Genomic DNA, 20,553 nt, shown 5'->3' with positions numbered 1-20,553 from the left:
TAATAACGATTGCAAATTGATCTTCACAAATCTTGATTATTTAGTGAACAAATTCAAGTAGACGTGACGCAATTTACAAAAATACTTAGTATATCAGTAGATATTTCTTACTTTCATTTACAATATTTTCTAGCTAATTATCCTGTCCATGATTGTATTCTGTGCAATATTACAAGACCGCCTCCGTGGTCGAGGGGTTAGGGCCGATGACTTCTAATCCAGTTACCTCTCTGGCGTGGGTTCGATCCCCGGGAGATGCTTTGGTAGTTTAGCGGGGAGGAAGGTAGTCTAGTACTGGTGTAACTCTCCAGGAACGATGGTTAGGAAACTACCCGCCTATATGAGTATACTGACTGAAATACTGTTGGAAAAAGGCGTAAAATGAAACAAACAAACAAACAAAAGCATTATAACAAGTTTAAGGTGAATCTGTTAAAATCATTCATGTACTATTGTACTAGTTCAAGAAATTGAACGAAATTAAATAACTACATTTATACATATGACGTGTTCTATAAACATGGGATTGTTTGGTTTGTATTTATTTTATATTCATTATGCTTGTTCATGAATTACAAGTCAATATAATAGATATTTTTTTCTTCTTTACTCCGGCCATAGATGCAAAAATAGGCGAGTCCTCCAGAAGAGTATTTGTCATGGATAGTTCAAGATACAGAAAGGTGTCCCAATTACAGAAGCTTCTCCTGGTTCTAAGCATGCCAAGTGTTTAAGCACTCATACACGGGACCTCGATTTAAAGTCTCATCCGAAAGACTTAGTTAGTTGGCAAGCTCGGAGATTGAACCCACAATGTCGAGATTACAATTCTCACGCTCTAACCTATTGAGCTTTAATATGCGCACTATAAAGTTTGTGATTTTTATAAGAAAATTTCCCGCCGGAAACGGATACGGTTCATGAGATGTATAAAAAATTAGAAAAAAGCTAATACTTGAGAAAACATGAGCAAAATTACACCCTTTAAAAGTCCCTTTAGCCTTCACAACTTAAAAAAAAAATCAAAGTTAAGGAAGGAAATGTCTGTAAAAACATCTCTATTTCTTGTTCATCAACAGAATAATTTGGATTTACGTGAAAACGTTTTTTTTAGGCAAAAAATTCACCAATAACTAATTTACAAAATCAAAAATTTAGTATTATACTTTACTTTTAACATATGTGATATAGTATCATTGATTAAGTGAACAACATTTTAATGATTTAAAGTGAATTTATTCCTCTACGGATACGGATTCAATAGGTGAACACTATATATTTCTTTTATCTATATTTTTGTAATTTACTCAATTTTATTATAGCGAAATCATTATTACTATTTGATGAAATTCTAAAATATAATATTTGATTTGTAAAATAATGTAATAAATATTTGATGAAGTTTTGAAGATGAATATGTCTTTAATCATTAAAATATATTTTATAACAACTTTTTATTTAACAGAGGGACAGTTACTGCTGATACTAACAACTAAAAAAATCTAATTAATTTAATTATTCAGAGTTGTAACATTCTTGCCATTATTTGTAGTATATTCTAATTCCCGTTAACGAATACGAAAAATTTATTTAGCATTAAACATGTTAATACAGTGTTTATAGTATAGACAAATCCAAAGTACAGTGTGAACAAACACAAAGAAAAACAAACAACGAAATGCAATGTTTTAGTATAAATCGTTAACAACAAGTAAAGTTAAATGAGAAGTCAAGTTTTTTTTGTCTATTGAATACAGCATTTTTTTCATAAGTGATATGGGTTACGAAAAGCGTATCAGGGCCTTTACAGTTGGTGAGTAATTTTTTTTGCGCTAAGGGTCGATTATTTTTAATTCGCATTGGGATAAGATATTTTTGCATTTCTCAATAAATTTTTTTAACTGACAAAGATGAGAAACTTTTAGGCTTTTGGACTGATTTTTTTCTCGATATGCTTGAAACCTTTGTCTCTTTTGACAAAATCCTGTCGGAATTTCGTGATTCACGACTTTGCTGAAATATTTATTAAGACGCAAACGACGGGTTACTCGCATTGAACACATATCCTCACTTAAATTTAACAAAAGTTTTTTGGCAATTGATTAAAACTTTCTACTATTACGTAATAAATCATAACGTCTTCAATTTTTGGTCAAACGAGAAGAAACAAGTTGGACATGGACGAGAACTTTTAGATTAGTGGACCCCTGATAAGCTTCGCTAGCAATGTGAATCATTTTTCATATCACTAGAATAAAAATCTAAAAAAACTTGATTTTCTATTTAAATTATAATACTTTTCTCTCCTTTTGACCTTACCGATTCGAAAAACTACATTGATATTTTAACAATTTTCTGATTTTGAAATACGGAAATATGTTTTACTGCTAGAGGATTTTTTTTTCTGTAAATACACGATTTATTATTATCGAGTGGCATGAAAATAGATATTTCACAAGTGGCAGTATACAGGAGTGAAATATGATAATTTTCATGCCACAAGAAGAAAATAAATCCTGTATTAATAGAAAAAGAATTAATTTTCTGTTTCTCTTTTTTTAACCTTTAAAATCCTTTTAATTTTTGTTTGGCTGAATTTAGAAGAAGAAGTCCGGCAAGACACCAGAGAAAGTTTCACAGTGAAAAATACTTTTTTTACAGTGAAAATAAAAATATGCATTTTATTTCATCAATGTTTATCAATATTTCATTTATAAGTATATAATAAATATTTTTACAATGACAATGTGCATTTTATTTCATCTATAAATATATAATAAATATCATTATCTACACATAGAATGTTTTCTACTGATAACCCTAACTAACCTTATAATTATGTCTGTTACGTTTGCAGTATATTTGGCTGATTGTTGTATCACTGATAATCATAAAAGATGTGGAAACTAACGACTATAATCCTGGTAAGACAATATTGTCTTTATTACCAATCTTCTATAATATAATTATAATTTGGTCATGTATCTAGTATATATTTATTAAAAGCAGCACTCCTCCAGATTCATGTGAATTTTCATGAATACTTTGGAAATGTATTTTAAAGTTAAAGATTGCGAGGTAAACAAATAAAGTAGTTAAAATATTGCAATCGGCACTTATAATCCAAGAAAATTACCAAAAAGTGGTCAAAAATAGCCCTTACTGCGTTAGCAACGCAATAGAAATATGGTGATAAAATACCGCAAAATCAGTCTTTAACTGCACATACCAGTGCACGTGAAATTTAACTTGGATCTTGAATGCTATTTTTTTTCTTAAAATGTTAGTACAATGTACATTTTTCTCAATATTGAATAAGATAAACAAATTTCATTAAAATCTTCATGTTTTACTACAATTATTTGATGCGTTTGTTGGCTCAATGCTTAATTATGCATGTCCGGTTTGGGGTTTTACTAAATCTAAATAAAGATAATGAAAGAGTACACCTTAAGTTTTGCAAATCAATATTAGGAGTAAAACAATGTGCTAGTAATAATGCAGTGTATGGCGAATTAGGTAGATACCCCTTACATATCAACAGATACAACAAATCATTAAGTTTTGGCTTAAGCTTGTCAATACGGATAATATTATACTGAAAGAAATTTATAGATATACAGTAAGTAATAGTTTGACTGGTGTGAATAATTGGGCTCAAAATGTAAATTCCATATTAAAGGAATTTGGCTTTTCTTATGTGTGGGATAACCCATTAAATATCAAAAGTAGTTTCTTTTTATCTGACTTTAAGCAAAGAGTTATTGATTGTTCTAGGCAAAAAAGACATTCAGACATAGAAAATAATATCGTACTAAAAACTTTGCATAGTTATATCAAAAATACTTTTGTTTGGAACCTTATTTAAGAAATATTTATTGCAAAGGTATATGTATGAATATTTGTAGAATTAGAATATCTGCTCATAACTTAAGGATTGAAACAAAAAGATACGGACGTAATAGAACACAAAGAAATGAAAGATTGTGTCAATTATGTAACTTACCAGAAATTGAAGCTGAATATCATTTTATTTTAGTTTGTCCATGTTATCAAGATATTCGAAGAAGATTTAGCAATATATAGATGTAGAAAGTAAAAAAGAGACAAGAATTGTTACTACCAGTTGTTAATTGATAACACATTTTGTAATGTTAATTGGTTCAACTTATTATCCTTATTATCGTTAAAAAGATACATGAAATACTTTTTTCACGTCTTTTTGTTTTTGGTGTTTTTCTATCTTTCTGGAACTTTTTATCTCTATAAATGATATTGATGTTGTGATGCTATTTTTTTCTTTATTTGCAGCTGTCTGTTCTCCGTTTGAAACAAATTTTCTAAAATGTCATTATTTAAAACTTTTTATGTTCTTTATATTATTTTTTTCTTTGCTTTTGTCATGTGGCCACAGAATGAGATAATGAAAACGTATAAGTTACCGAAATAAACTATTTCTTCTCTTCATAAAAGGATTTTTGCAGCCACGGCATCAATACAATTAAATTTGTACAGTAAATACTTCAGTTAAAAAAGAGAAAAATAAAATAGGCACATTTTATCACAAAACATGAAAAAGTGTGTATAGTTTAGGCAATCCTGGCACAATATGGGACAGGCTGGTGCACTTGTGATCTCGGGCAAACAAATGTCCTTGAGATCATACTCACGGAATTTAAAAGATGGCTAAAGATTTTCAACAGTTTGTAGAAAATTGTACATGGCAATCCAGAATATAAGAAAAGTATCATTCTTAGTTCATTAATGATGTTATATTTTATGCTGTAATAACTATATGAGCCGTGTCATGACAAAACCAACATAGTGCGTTTGCGACCAGCATGGAGCCAGACCAGTCTTCGCATCCGCGCAGTCTGATCAGGATCCACAAACCCTATTACAAGTATAGAGAAACTGATAGCGAACAGCATGGATCCTGATCAGACTGCGCGGATGCGCAGGCTGGGTTGGATCCATGCTGGTCGCAAACGCATTATGTTGGTTTTGTCATGACGCGGCTCATATTATGTTGTACTGTTGTTGACATAGTTACAGATATTTCAGTTTATATCTTACATTTACTTGTTAACCTAGAAATGTAACAACTTTTGATTTCCCATACTCTTTTCCTCTCTACTATTATAATTTTCACAAGTTTGCACATTTATTTACGAAAGCCTAATAGTGTCAAATGAAATAAAAAATAAAAATGCAAAGGCGTTATAACGCGAATAAAGGCATTATTACGCGAATCAAAAGGCGTAAGAACGCGAATAAAGGCGTAGCAACGCGAACCAAAAGGCGTAACAACGCGAATAAAGGCGTAGCAACGCGAATCAAAAGGCGTAATAACGCGAATAAAGGCGTAGCAACGCGAATAAAGGCGTTATAACGCGAATCAAAAGGCGTAATAACGCGAATAAAGGCGTTATAACGCGAATCAAAAGGCGTAGTAACGACTTTATTCGCGTTATAACGCGAATCAAAAGGCGTAGTAACGCGAATAAAGGCGTTATAACGCGAATAAAAAGGCGTAATAACGCGAATCAAGGCGTAATAACGCGAATCAAAAGGCGTAGTAACGCGAATAAAGGCGTAGTAACGCGAACCAAAAGGCGTAATAACGCAAATTAAAACACATTATAATGCCAATTTAATACCATATTTATACTAATCAAATTCGCGAGAAAGGAAGACCAATATTGATCTGAATTTATTGCTCAAGATATAAACTCGTATACAATAATACAATATACATTTACAATAACTTTCATTCTATTTGCACAGTAATTATGCAAACTATTTGTCATAAACTAATAAAGACTCTTTAATATTTGCCAATATAAGATGACTTGGTGACTTATAGGTTATAAAGTATTACCTCCTTCAAATAACAATCCTCCTACGAAGTTTGAATATTGTGGGCCAAATGGAACTTAAGTTATGCTCCCGAAACCAAATTGCTTACGGACGGATGGACGGACAGACAGACAGACGGACGGACGCACGTTCCAACATTTTGGGTTTAGGGTCTATTTTCTTTGTTATTTTCTTTGTTCTCTTAAGGGCTACTAGCCCATAAACCCTTTGATCACGGATTGAACCTATTGTTCTCTTTTGTTCTCTTTACTGTTATATAGCCCCTAAACCCAAAATGTTTGCTCGGACGTACGGACGCCAGGGGGGTATAACATAATATGCCCGAAATTCTTTCGGGCATATGATAAAACGTACATCTAGATCAATTCATTTAAATCAACATTGTTCTTCCTTCCATACATTAATAGGCCACTGTTTGGAATTTATATGGTATTAAATTAGCGTTATAACGCCTTTTGTTTTGCGTTATTACGCCTTTTGGTTCGCGTTATTACGCCTTTTGATTCGCGTTATAACGCATTTATTCGCGTTAGTACGCCTTTTGATTCGCGTAATTACGCCTATTGTTTCGCGTTATTACGCGAATAAAGGCGTTATTACGCTTTTCAATTCGCGTTATTACGCCTTTTGGTTCGCGTTACTACGCCTTTGTTCGCGTTATAACGCCTTTGTTTCGCGTTATAACGCCTTTATTCGCGTTGCTACGCCTTTTTTCGCGTAATTACGCCTTTTGATTCGCGTTATTACGCCTTTTGATTCGCGTTATTACGCCTTTTGATTCGCGTTATAACGCCTTTATTCGCGTTGCTACGCCTTTTTTCGCGTAATTACGCCTTTTGATTTGCGTAATAACGCCTTTATTCGCGTTGTTACGCCTTTTTTCGCGTTGCTACGCCTTTCGATTCGCGTTGCTACGCCTTTTGGTTCGCGTTACTACGCCTTTATTCGCGTTATAACGCCTTTGTTTCGCGTTATAACGCCTTTATTCGCGTTGCTACGCCTTTTTTCGCGTAATTACGCCTTTTGATTCGCGTAATTACGCCTTTTGATTCGCGTTATTACGCCTTTTGATTCGCGTTATTACGCCTTTTGATTCGCGTTATAACGCCTTTATTCGCGTTGCTACGCCTTTTTTCGCGTTGCTACGCCTTTCGATTCGCGTTGCTACGCCTTTTGGTTCGCGTTACTACGCCTTTATTCGCGTTATAACGCCTTTGTTTCGCGTTATAACGCCTTTATTCGCGTTGCTACGCCTTTTTTCGCGTAATTACGCCTTTTGATTCGCGTAATTACGCCTTTTGATTCGCGAAATTACGCCTTTTGATTCGCGTTATTACGCCTTTTGATTCGCGTTACTACGCCTTTATTCGCGTTATTACGCCTTTGTTTCGCGTTATAACGCCTTTATTCGCGTTGCTACGCCTTTTTTCGCGTAATTACGCCTTTTGATTCGCGTAATTACGCCTTTTAATTCGCGTTACTACGCCTTTATTCGCGTTATAACGCCTTTGCATTTTTATTTTTTATTTCATTTGACACTATTAGTCTTTCGTATTTATTTGTGTAAAATGTTATATTTATTTTTTCACTTTAATAGATATTTTCTAGTCTACTGTAAACAATTTTTATCTAAGGACAAATCAGTGACGTATGTTCACAAAATAAGACAAGAGGGTCATGATGACCCTAGATCACTCACCCGAGAAATATTTCCAACACAAGTGAATATTAGAGTATGCTCCTTGTCAAACATAAAGCATCTGGACTTTATGGTTTCTGAGAAAAAGGGGATTTTTCTTCAAATGTTCACAACATAAATCTTTATAAAAGTCATTACTAACACTAGGGCTATGACTCTTCAATGCAGGATCGAATCAGGCCATGTCTGTAAAAAAGATAAGTAATGATTATAATGCCTACCGGTGACAAAAGTTCACGTTTTGTTAATGTTATCATTCAGACCAGTTGATATATGGTAATATTGTACATTCAATGGGCAATAACTCTGTAATGTACTAAGGGATAATAACAGTTTAAAATGGTCGAAATACAAATCAATTCTGTTCAAATATTGATGTTTAAATGAAATTAAATGTACTGCTATATATCATACAGAAAAGGCAATATATGATTACTAAAACCCTCTAGAGGGCGTTAACTGTTAAATATGATAGTATCAGGCTGTTGTAAGTGTGGACCATGATCTTTTTATGATACAAGTACTGTGCAAGTTAGTTTCTATAGTAAAAACTGAAGCTGCTATCGTGCGGACAAACCAATTTCGGACGACGCGTGACGACAACAGATGGGCGGACGGACGACGCGTGACGACAACAGATGGGCAGACGGACGACGGAAAGCCCATTCGGAACTGCCTCGGCTACTATCTATAATATCATTATCCGAAGATTGACGGAAAGGGCCGAGTAGTTGCGATTGCGGAAAGCCATGATCCGCATGAAACTCCATTACAGAAAAAATGAAATGATAAGAGTGAAAGTTGCAACAAAGTTCTAGTACAAAAGAAATCAACATAAAGCAACACACGATTGTCTCAAACAAATATACACAAAAAATTAATTTCATTTTACAAATGTATTTAACTTATCAAATTAAAAAAAGAAAACCCAATAAGCTCTGCTTTTTTCGAAATAAAACGTTGTTTTTGTTTTATGTTAATACCGCTGTTATTGACTGAATCTATCATTGCTAATTTACATATTTTGCGTTTCCAATTACTTGACAGCCTGGTACAACGGCAGATAAGAAATCGCTTTTCCTAGATATATAAAATTCAATGATTTATGATTTTACCATGTGTTACTCAGCATGAACAGTTGGTAAACTAAAATATAGTAAACATACGTACTTTTAACATTATGTTTTTATAAAACGCTTTACGTTTCATTTGACCCAGAAAACTCCCGGAAATCATTATGACTCTTTTTAAAAAAACCCCTTTCAGCAATTATTATGACTTTTAAAAAAAACCCACACAGTTACACTGGTATTTTAGAGGGCAAAAATAGCCTAGAGTGGAAAAAATATCACGAATTATAGGAAGTAATAAAACGTGTAGTATCATCATAACTCGTATGTTTTAATAATTTTCTTTCTCAAAATCGCGAAAATGGGGGATTTAATTGAATTTGTGAGTCAGTCTCTAAATTACGTGATCTAAAAGCCAGTTCTTTACTACTGCAGATATGCTCAGATATTACGTCACTAATGAAAACAGAATACGGAGACATCACGTGACTTATATTCAGCTAAAACACTCAGACACCACGTGGCTGATTCAGCAAGACCACTCAAAATCTCATGACTTATTCAGCTAAATCACTCAGACACCGCGTGGTTGATTCAGCCAGACCACTCAAACATCTCGTGACTTTTTCAGCTAAATCACTCAGACACAGTTGACAGTGGAAAAATTATCGGGACTGTATTCTTAGACTTAAAGAAAGCCTTTGATTTGGTTGACCATGAAATACTTTTGCATAAACTTAAACTTTATCATTTTTCTGAAAATGCCGTTAAGTTTTTTATGTCATATCTTTCTAACAGAATACAACTGGTTAAGATAGGTAATCTACAATCTCAGACAGTGAAAATAATTTCCGGTGTTCCACAAGGCTCAATATTAGGACCTTTATTATTTCTAATATACATAAATGACATAGCTTTCATTGGTAATGATATGAAAATTGATTTATACGCAGACGATTCTACTCTTTATGAGTCCGGAGAAAATATATCAAAAGTAGAAATAAAACTACAAGATCATTTAAATAACATTGACAAATGGTGCAAAATAAATAATATGGCCTTAAATCCAGATAAAATCAAAATGTATGGTAATAGGAACAAGACAAAAAGTAAATATTATGAGAAAAATTTTAATTCTTTGATAAATAAATAGCCTTTGAAAATGTAATTCAAAAAAATTGGGGTTTTCTAAACAACTTAAAAAAGCACTTGCAAATTGAAAGTTTGTAAAAAAATTAAAGAAAAATTTGCCTTTTTGAAAAAAAAATGTATTTTTTTTCACTTTATATGAAAATTTTTTTTTTTACAATGCATATATATCCCTTTCTACCTTCTTCCCCCCTTTGCGAAAATTGCTGAAGGTCCTTTTTACAGCACAGGGCCCTTCTCTGCTCAAAAAAAAACGATGGGAAACAACAGTAAAAAATTATTTTAAAAAGGAAAGGTTTAAATGAAAAATTAAACGGAAACTAGAAAGTTTTATTATTTCTGATTTGCTGTCCCCTTTTTTATGTACCCCAAATTACAAAACTACAAAAAATCAAAATGTTTTACCCTTCCCCTCACCCCGAAATCTTCGGCTGAATGACCTTGGTTTTTTTTTATCAAACATTATCTAAAATTTATTTTCAATTTAAACTTCGACAAATGGAGTACATGTCAAAATAATTAAAAATTTATAAAAAACCCTCCTTTCGTTTGCAGCGCACGGGTCCTTCTTTATTTGAATTTTTTAACAGGGACCCCCTCATTTTTAAAAAACTAGGTTTTACCAATCAGAAAATGCTTTTTTTTCGTTAAACGTTAAGTAGTAAAAAATTTTTCAAAATAAGAAAACATCATGGGCTTTTTAGCTAAATACTTGAACCCCCAAAATTGCTATTCAGCCAGACCCTCAAACATCTCGTTAAATTATTCATCTAAATCACTCTGCCCACTTGATATTCCCGCCCCCTAAAACTTCTTATTTTTCCTAAAACCCTTTGACACCAGTGAATGTTCAGTTAAAACCACTCACATTGTGCTTATCAGCTAAATCACTCTGACACCACGTGACTGATTCAACCAGACCACTCAAACATCTCGTTACTTATTCAGCTAAATCACTCAGACACCACGTGGTTGATTCAATCAGACCACTCAAACATCTCGTGACATATTCAGCTAAAACTCTTAGACACCACGTGGTTGATTCAATCAGACCATTCAAACATCTCGTGACATATTCAGCTAAAACTCTTAGACACCCCGTGACTGATTCAACCAGACCACTCAAACATCTCGTTACTTATTCATCTAAATCACTCTGACACCACTTGACTGATTCAGCCAGACCACTCAAACATCTCGTTACTTATTCAGCTAAAACATTCTTAGTTTAATAATATTTTATTTTATAAATATACACACAATATACAATTAAATAATTTTACAGACATAATCAAGTGTACATACAAAACTAAAACATTCAGACACCACTTGACTGATTCAGCCAGACCACTCAACATCTCGTGACTTATTCAGCTAAAACACTTAGACACCACTTGACTGATTCAGTCAGACCACTCAAACATCTCGTGACTTATTCAGCTAAAACACTTAGACACCACGTGACTGATTCAACCAGACCACTCAAACATCTCGTGACTTATTCAGCTAAAACACTTAGACACTACGTGACTGATTCAACAGACCACTCAAACATCTCGTGACATGTTCAGCTAAAACACTTAGACAGTACGTGACTGATTCAACCAGACCACTCAAACATCTCGTGACATATTCAGCTAAAACTCTTAGACACCACGTGACTGATTCAGTCAGACCACTCAAACATCTCGTGACTTATTCAGCTAAATCACTCTGACACCACGTGACTGATTCAACCAGACCACTCAAACATCTCGTTACTTATTCAGCTAAATCACTCAGACACCACGTGGTTGATTCAATCAGACCACTCAAACATCTCGTGACATATTCAGCTAAAACTCTTAGACACCACGTGGTTGATTCAATCAGACCACTCAAACATCTCGTGACATATTCAGCTAAAACTCTTAGACACCCCGTGACTGATTCAACCAGACCACTCAAACATCTCGTTACTTATTCAGCTATAACACATATTAGACACAACATGACTTATTTAGCCAGAAAACTCGGAACTGTATTAACACTGTTGTCCTCGGAACAGTATGAACACTGTTGTCCTCGAAACTGTATGAACACTGTTGTCCTTGGAACTACTGTTGTCCTCGAAACTGTATGAACAATGTTGTCCTCGGAACTGTATGAACACTGTTGTCCTCGGAACTGTATGAACAATGTATGTCCTCGAAACTGTATGAACACTGTTGTCCTCGAACTGTTTGAACACTGTTGTCCTTGAAACTGTAAATGAACACTGTTTGTCCTCGAAACACTACTGTTGTCCTCGAAACTGTATGAACAATGTTGTCCTCGGAACTGTATGAACACTGTTGTCCTCGGAACTACTGTTGTCCTCGGAACTGTATGAACACTGTTGTCCTCGGAACTGTATGAACACTGTTGTGCTCGAAACTGTATGAACAATGTTGTCCTCGGAACTGTATGAACAATGTTGTGCTCGAAACTGTATGAACACTGTTGTCCTTGAAACTGTTTTGAACACTGTTGTCCTCGGAACTGTATGAACACTGTTGTCCTCGGAACTGTATGAACACTGTTGTGCTCGAAACTGTATGAACAATGTTGTCCTCGGAACTGTATGAACAATGTTGTGCTCGAAAACTGTATGAACAACTGTTTGTCCTTGGAACTGTTTGAACACTGTTGTCCTTGAAACTGTATGAACACTGTTGTCCTCGAAACTGTATGAACACTGTTGTCCTCGGAACTACTGTTGTCCTCGGACTGTATGAACACTGTTGTCCTCGGAACTGTATGAACACTGTTGTCTCGGAAACTGTATGAACAATGTTGTCCTCGGAACTGTATGAACACTGTTGTCCTCGGAACTACTGTTGTCCTCGGAACTGTTTGAACACTGTTGTCCTTGAAACTGTATGAACAATGTTGTGCTCGAAACTGTATGAACAATGTTGTCCTTGGAACTGTATGAACACTGTTGTCCTTCGGAACTGTATGAACACTGTTGTCCTCGGAACTGTATGAACACTGTTGTGCTCGAAACTGTATGAACAATGTTGTCCTCGGAACTGTATGAACAATGTTGTGCTCGAAACTGTATGAACACTGTTGTCCTTGGAACTGTTTGAACACTGTTGTCCTTGAAACTGTATGAATACTGTTGTCCTCGAAACTGTATGAACAATGTTGTCCTCGGAACTACTGTTGTCCTCGGAACTGTATGAACACTCTTGTCCTCGGAACTGTATGAACACTGTTGTCCTCGAACTGTATGAACACTGTTGTCCTCGGAACTGTATGAACAATGTTGTCCTCGAAACTGTATGAACAATGTTGTCTTCGAACTGTATGAACAGTGTTGTCCTCGAAACTGTTTATGAACAATGTTGTCCTCGGAACTACTGTTGTCCTCGGAACTGTATGAACACTGTTGTCCTCGGAACTGTATGAACAATGTTGTCCTCGAACTGTATGAACACTGTTGTCCTCGGAACTGTATGAACAATGTTGTCCTCGGAACTGTATGAACACTGTTGTCCTCGGAACTGTATGAACACTGTTGTGCTCGAAACTGTATGAACAATGTTGTCCTCGGAACTGTATGAACAATGTTGTCCTCGAAACTGTATGAACACTGTTTTGCTCGAAACTGTATGAACAATGTTGTCCTCGGAACTGTATGAACAATGTTGTGCTCGAAACTGTATGAACACTGTTGTCCTTGGAACTGTTTGAACACTGTTGTCCTTGAAACTGTATGAACACTGTTGTCCTCGGAAACTGTATGAACACTGTTGTCCTCGGAACTACTGTTGCCCTGCGAACTGTATGAACACTGTTGTCCTTGGAACTGTATGAACACTGTTGTCCTGCGAACTGTATGAACAATGTTGTCCTCGAAACTGTATGAACACTGTTGTCCTCGGAACTGTATGAACACTGTTGTGCTCGGAACTGTATGAACACTGTTGTCCTCGGAACTGTATGAACACTGTTGTCCTCGAAACTGTATGAACACTGTTGTGCTCGGAACTGTATGAACACTGTTGTCCTCGGAACTGTATGAACACTGTTGTGCTCGAAACTGTATGAACACTGTTGTCCTCGGAACTGTATGAACACTGTTGTCCTCGGAACTGTATGAACACTGTTGTCCTCGGAACTGTATGAACACTGTTGTCCGTTTGATGGTTTGTTAATTATATGCATAAACATACTGGTTGAAAAAAACACATATCTTGTTATATAACCGTAACATTTGTATCAGAAAAATATAATTTTATGCAATATCCGAATTACCAAGTACCTTCTAGTTTGCATGTATAACCAACTGAGTTCCTTGGTGGACATAGGGAGACAAGGTGTTTCCATTTTGAAGACGCATCTATCTTGCTATATATCCTTTTTATTTATCCGGGAAAAGTTCTTTCTGTTTTGAGGAAAAAACATGCAAAGTTCGAATTACCAACTACCTTCTGATTGGCAATTGGTGATTCTCGCGAATAACCAACTGAATCCCCTGGTAGACATAAGGAGAAAGGGTGTTTCAATGTTGAATAACACATCTTTCTTGCTGTATATGCGTTCTTTTTATTTCTGAAAAGTAGTTTTTCAGGGGAAAACAGACTACGTTCATATTACCAACTACCTTCTGGTTCGTAGTAGGAGGTTCACACAAATATTCAGCTGAGTCCCCTAGTAGACGTAGGGGGACGGGGTGATTACATTTGGTATATATAATTAATCCATCATGTCTTATATTTTTAATTTTTATTCTGAGAAATTATTTTCTCTTTTTACTGGTTGGAAGTTGGGGATTCACGCGAATTACTGACTAAGTCACGTGGTCGATATTTCCGTTTTTGAGGGGAAAACATGCAAATTTTGAATAACCAACAACCAGCTAGTAGGTAGTTGGTTAATCGAATATTTAACTACCAGCTAGTAGGTAGTTGGTTAATCGAATATTTAACTACCAGCTAGTAGGTAGTTGGTTAATCGAATATTTAACTACCAGCTAGTAGGTAGTTGGTTAATCGAATATTTAACTACCAGCTAGTAGGTAGTTGGTTAATCGAATATTTAACTACCAGCTAGTAGGTAGTTGGTTAATCGAATATTCAACTACCATCTAGTAGGTAGTTGGTTAATCGAATATTTAACTACCAGCTAGCAGGTTATTCGAATATCTCTCGATGCAAACGAGAAGTAGTGATAAAAGTTTGTTTTTTAATGTCTGGACAATTGTTTTCACAACGGCCCGGGAAATGAACCCATTGCTCGTAGGCTCGAATCTGGAGTTTCCGGCCTTTTTTAAACCTTATAGTATATTTTAAAGGGGCTCATATTTCACTTTTTTGTCATTTTTCCCCCGGGTCCGATACTCGTGCCTGTGGTATATACTAGGTATAATACGGCTGTCGTCGTGTTGAACGGTTGTGTACCCATTTGATTGTACGGTGTGATATTGCTTTATGCAAGACCTACCACTTTGGATATAATCATAAAGCTGTGTAACATTTGATTTGAGTCTAAGCGGACTGGTCATTATTCATTACCGGTATTTTGATATTTTATTATCTGTACTAGATTATGTAGATTCTATAAATTGTAAATAATTTACGACATTTTTTAATTGTACGGTGCACATTGTTGTTTTTGCTGCTGTATTATTGGTCATGCAATGGACTGGAGGCCTGGATTTGAAAGTTATTACCACATACATTTATATCATCATTTCTTTATCATTTCAGGTCCTAGCGTTCGTGGCATTATGTAATGCGCAGATGTTATGTGAATCAAATTTAGAGGTATGCTTATCCGCATTGTTATTTAAAAGCAAACAACTAAAATAATGTTTTATCAAGTAGAGAAAAATCAAATAAAATTTGTATATAAAAATAATATTGGGTACACACGTGCAAGGTAATACGACGTGGCACACACGTGTCAAACAATACCAATATGGTGCATTCGTTCCAAGCATTAAGATATGATAGAACGGTTCGAGACACACATGTGCAACACATTAAGATAGGGCGCATACATTCAAAGTAATACTGTTTAAAACAAAAAAGTAAAGCTCTTATAAATGATGTGGTATGACCCTCTGACAACAGCATTTGTTTTATGACATTTAATAAACACTGGTTATTTTTATATAAATTGAATTAAAGCTTTCTTTTTCAGTGCCCGGAGGATTCGTTCTGTTCGGGACATCCTAAAGCTGTTTCGAAGACTCCAAAGGTCAAAAAGATATGTGTTCCCTGTAAGTTGATCAAATCATCAAATTAAATCATCATAGGTTATCGCCGTGTTGAAAACACATGCATTAAAAAATTTTTGTTAATTAGTATGTTCATATAATATGTGGCTGTAATGCTATGATCCTTATCTGCTAAAAAACAACGTAATAAATCATGTGTGTTTATTTATCCAGGTGTAAAGATCTAAGGTTACATGAAATATTAATTCTATTCTAGGATATTATCATATTTTGTCATATATAATACATTTGTTTTATATAATTCCATCTTGTGTAGAGTAGTCAGAAACTGTATAGTATGCATTATTTACATCACGTTTCAAAGGAATGAAATGAGAAAGCCCTAGGATAAGTTCAAAATGAAACTATCAAATATTTCATCACCAATGATTAAATTAATCAATTTTATAAATAAGATAAACGTTTGATGTCATTATATATTTCTGAAAATGTTTCGGATGCATTTTTTGTAGAGTTTGTAACAAATCTTGTAATGTGGTTACACTTAGTGTCTCTTTATATGATACAAACTTGTTTTGTTTAGGCGACTGCAATGAAAAAGATCAGTGTTATTTTGGCGGTTTCAACAACTTGGAAATCCTTTGTGATTGTGCAGATAGCGGCTACACCGGAGCCACGTGCGAAACTCGTAAGTATATTAACCTTTATTGGGATACAATGTTAAATAAAAACAGTTTAAAGATTAAATTAATGTATTAATAGCAATTTTGAGCGCACCAGTGTCAATAGCGAACTATTGCGATGTGATGGCGGATACCCCGGCGTCTGTCGTCAACAACCCATTGATTGTCTATTCCCCTGAAAATTAAGATCGGAATTGCTTCTAATTGACTATGTGAACCCCTTTATAACAGCAATTTGCTAATAATTTCTATACCAATTGGCATCTTTGAGGAAACCCATAGTGATAAAAAATAGAACAAAAACTTTAAACATATTCTCGTGTATTAATGGATGGATTCAACTGAAACAGCAGGAGAAGGTACTGCAATTTGTCTTGTAAAACAAAACATGGTGTGTCATTATAGGGGTCACATTCTCTTTTGCATAAATGAACGCTTTATCACTTACCAGTAGTATAGGGGACGGTTTAGCGTCTCATATACTACTCTTACCTATATAAAAGCTATTTACTGATTATTTTACAAAGAAATTCTGGTGACCGAAGTAAATGCAAAGCCAGCATATTCCCCTGTTTGGATTTAAAATAATACCCGTTTATCTTTAGTCATTTTAAAGATGCCATATTTGTATAATTTTCCAGCTATAGATCTATGTGACCCCAATCCATGTCAAAATGGCTGAACATGCACATCTGACGGTGGTACCGTGTCGTGCGAGTGCGATCCTCTTTGGGGTGGAGAATTTTGTCATGTCAGTAAGTATCTTCAGTTTTAAAATTCAGAAGCTGTTTCAGAGTAATATATTTTTATTATGGTCTGTTCCCGATCCCCGATGAAAAGAACTTCGCATTACTCTTAATCAAATCGCCCAGTCATACAAAATGTACACGAGGCCTTATGAATGTAAAATCACAGACACTTGGGGGGGGGGCGGGGGGGGGGGGGGCTAAAAACGCATTTAAAATAAAATAAAATGTATATTTGTCAATCTCAGCGCCATGTACTTATCATACATATTATTAAAACTTAACATAAGCTGTTTTGAATATAAGTTATAATAATCCGTTGAAATATGAATTTAAATTTATATTTCAAAATTGGATCAGTAGTAAATGAAATGTTAAATTATATGTATGTATGTATGGGTGTAGTATGTGTAATATTATGGTTCATAAATTTAGTTCATTTGTGTACGTATAATGCAGTTATGTAAGTATATCTCAATTGTGAATGTATATTTCGGTTATGTATATTGTGTATGTTTAGTACAGTTATTTATGTATAGTGAAGTAATTTATGTATATTTCAGTTGTGTATGTTTAGTGCAGTTGTTTATGTATAGTGCAGTAATTTATGTATATTTCAGTTGTGTATGTTTAGTGCAGTTATTTATGTATAGTGCAGTAATTTATGTATATTTCAGTTGTGTATGTTTAGTGCAGTTATTTATGTATAGTGCAGTAATTTATGTATAATTCAGTTGTGTATGTTTAGTGCAGTTGTTTATGTATAGTGCAGTAATTTATGTATATTTCAGTTGTGTATGTTTAGTGCAGTTGTTTATGTATAGTGCAGTAATTTATGTATATTTCAGTTGTGTATGTTTAGTGCAGTTGTTTATGTATAGTACAGTAATTTATGTATATTTCAGTTGTGTATGTTTAGTGTATGTTGTTTATGTATAGTACAGTAATTTATGTATAATTCAGTTGTGTATGTTTAGTGCAGTTGTTTATGTATAGTACAGTAATTTATGTATATTTCAGTTGTGTATGTTTAGTGTAGTTGTTTATGTATAGTACAGTAATTTATGTATAATTCAGTTGTGTATGTTTAGTGTATGTTGTTTATGTATAGTACAGTAATTTATGTATATTTCAGTTGTGTATGTTTAGTGCAGTTGTTTATGTATAGTACAGTAATTTATGTATATTTCAGTTGTGTATGTTTAGTGCAGTTGTTTATGTATAGTGCAGTAATTTATGTATATTTCAGTTGTGTATGTTTTAGTGCAGTTATTTATGCATATTGCAGTAATTTATGTATATTTCAGTTGTGTATGTTTAGTGCAGTTGTTTATGTATAGTGCAGTAATTTATGTATAATTCAGTTGTGTATGTTTTAGTGCAGCTGTTTTTGTATAGTACAGTAATTTATGTATAATTCAGTTGTGTATGTTTAGTGCAGCTATTTATGTATAGTGCAGTAATTTATGTATAATTCAGTTGTGTATGTTTAGTGCAGCTGTTTATGTATAGTGCAGTAATTTATGTATATTTCAGTTGTGTATGTTTAGTGCAGTTGTTTATGTATAGTACAGTAATTTATGTATAATTCAGTTGTGTATGTTTAGTGTAGTTGTTTATGTATAGTGCAGTAATTTATGTATAATTCAGTTGTGTATGTTTAGTGTAGTTGTTTATGTATAGTACAGTAATTTATGTATATTTCAGTTGTGTATGTTTAGTGCAGTTGTTTATGTATAGTACAGTAATTTATGTATATTTCAGTTGTGTATGTTTAGTGTAGTTGTTTATGTATAGTACAGTAATTTATGTATAATTCAGTTGTGTATGTTTAGTGTAGTTGTTTATGTATAGTACAGTAATTTATGTATAATTCAGTTGTGTATGTTTAGTGTAGTTGTTTATGTATAGTGCAGTAATTTATGTATATTTCAGTTGTGTATGTTTAGTGCAGTTATTTATGTATAGTGCAGTAATTTATGTATAATTCAGTTGTGTATGTTTAGTGCAGTTGTTTATGTATATTGCAGTAATTTATGTATATTTCAGTTGTGTATGTTTAGTGCAGTTATTTATGTATAGTGCAGTAATTTATGTATATTTCAGTTGTGTATGTTTAGTGCAGTTGTTTATGTATAGTGCAGTAATTTATGTATATTTCAAATGTGTATGTTTAGTGCAGTTATTTATGTATAGTGCAGTAATTTATGTATATTTCAGTTGTGTATGTTTAGTGCAGTTATTTATGTATAGTGCAGTAATTTATGTATAATTTAGTTGTGTATGTTTAGTACAGTTGTTTATGTATAGTGCAGTAATTTATGTATATTTCAGTTGTGTATGTTTAGTGCAGTTGTTTATGTATAGTGCAGTAATTTATGTATATTTCAGTTGTGTATGTTTAGTGCAGTTGTTTATGTATAGTGCAGTAATTTATGTATATTTCAGTTGTGTATGTTTAGTGCAGTTATTTATGTATAGTGCAGTAATTTATGTATATTTCAAATGTGTATGTATAGTTCAGTAGTTAGTGTTAGTGATGTTTATTGTGTTTTCGTTTTCATGAATGTTATGTATACATAATATAATCAGATGTCTGCTCGATACTGGTTTTAATCACTGTTAAAATACAATTTATTTATATTTTCAGTTCAGAATTAAAGAGAAAACACAGAAGTTATGACATCTTTAAAACATTATGTTGGAAATAACACAGCGAATTATAACAAGGAAAACAAAACGTATCTAATAATTCAAAAGATCTTTTGTAAAAGAATATCTTGTAAATATTGATTTCAAAAATAAAATTTAAAAAAAATCTCATTTTTTGTATTACTTATTTTCGTTAAAAATACATGCCTGCATGATCCGGACAGACAGACAGACGGACAGTTTATATATACATGTATCATACACCACGCAATATAAAGCATATGTGCTGTGTCAAGAATGTGGTGATCTAATTAAAACGAAAGTTGGTTTGTCGTTATGAATTGGGGATATAATTTTATTAGACATGTAATCAAAGCGTAATACTAAACATTGTGTTCACCGCCATAAAAAGTTAGGAAAATGATATCCTGAAAATATAACTACATGTACATTCAATTCTGAA

At 33.7% G+C, this 20,553-nt stretch overlaps 1 protein-coding gene across 1 annotated transcript; it reads left to right on the top strand.

Moving 5' to 3' along the window:
• Positions 1 to 1,214: 1,214 nt before the first annotated feature.
• On the top strand, positions 1,215 to 20,261 carry LOC132758666 (delta and Notch-like epidermal growth factor-related receptor). Its single transcript, XM_060750358.1, has 7 exons — positions 1,215 to 1,264; positions 2,858 to 2,924; positions 15,537 to 15,593; positions 15,973 to 16,051; positions 16,593 to 16,697; positions 17,334 to 17,447; positions 20,089 to 20,261. Exons 2-6 carry the CDS (start codon positions 2,898 to 2,900, stop codon positions 17,372 to 17,374), a joined length of 309 nt encoding a protein of 102 aa, XP_060606341.1. The 5' UTR covers positions 1,215 to 1,264; positions 2,858 to 2,897; the 3' UTR covers positions 17,375 to 17,447; positions 20,089 to 20,261.
• The last annotated feature ends 292 nt before the right edge of the window (positions 20,262 to 20,553 follow it).

The sequence above is a fragment of the Ruditapes philippinarum genome, unplaced genomic scaffold (genome assembly GCF_026571515.1).
Source record: "Ruditapes philippinarum isolate M1 unplaced genomic scaffold, ASM2657151v2 ctg1650_1_1_1_1, whole genome shotgun sequence".
NCBI classification, from domain to species: Eukaryota; Metazoa; Mollusca; class Bivalvia; order Venerida; family Veneridae; genus Ruditapes; species Ruditapes philippinarum.
This window is presented reverse-complemented; position numbering and strand designations above follow the sequence as displayed.

Bases quoted from the DNA above. Each gene is read 5' to 3' on its own strand.
- LOC132758666 (XM_060750358.1), top strand. From the start codon at position 2,898: ATGTGGAAACTAACGACTATAATCCTG. The intron at 2,925-15,536 runs GTAAGACAATAT...TTATCATTTCAG, and splicing joins AACTAACGACTATAATCCTG to GTCCTAGCGTTCGTGGCATT. The intron at 15,594-15,972 runs GTATGCTTATCC...TTTCTTTTTCAG, and splicing joins TATGTGAATCAAATTTAGAG to TGCCCGGAGGATTCGTTCTG.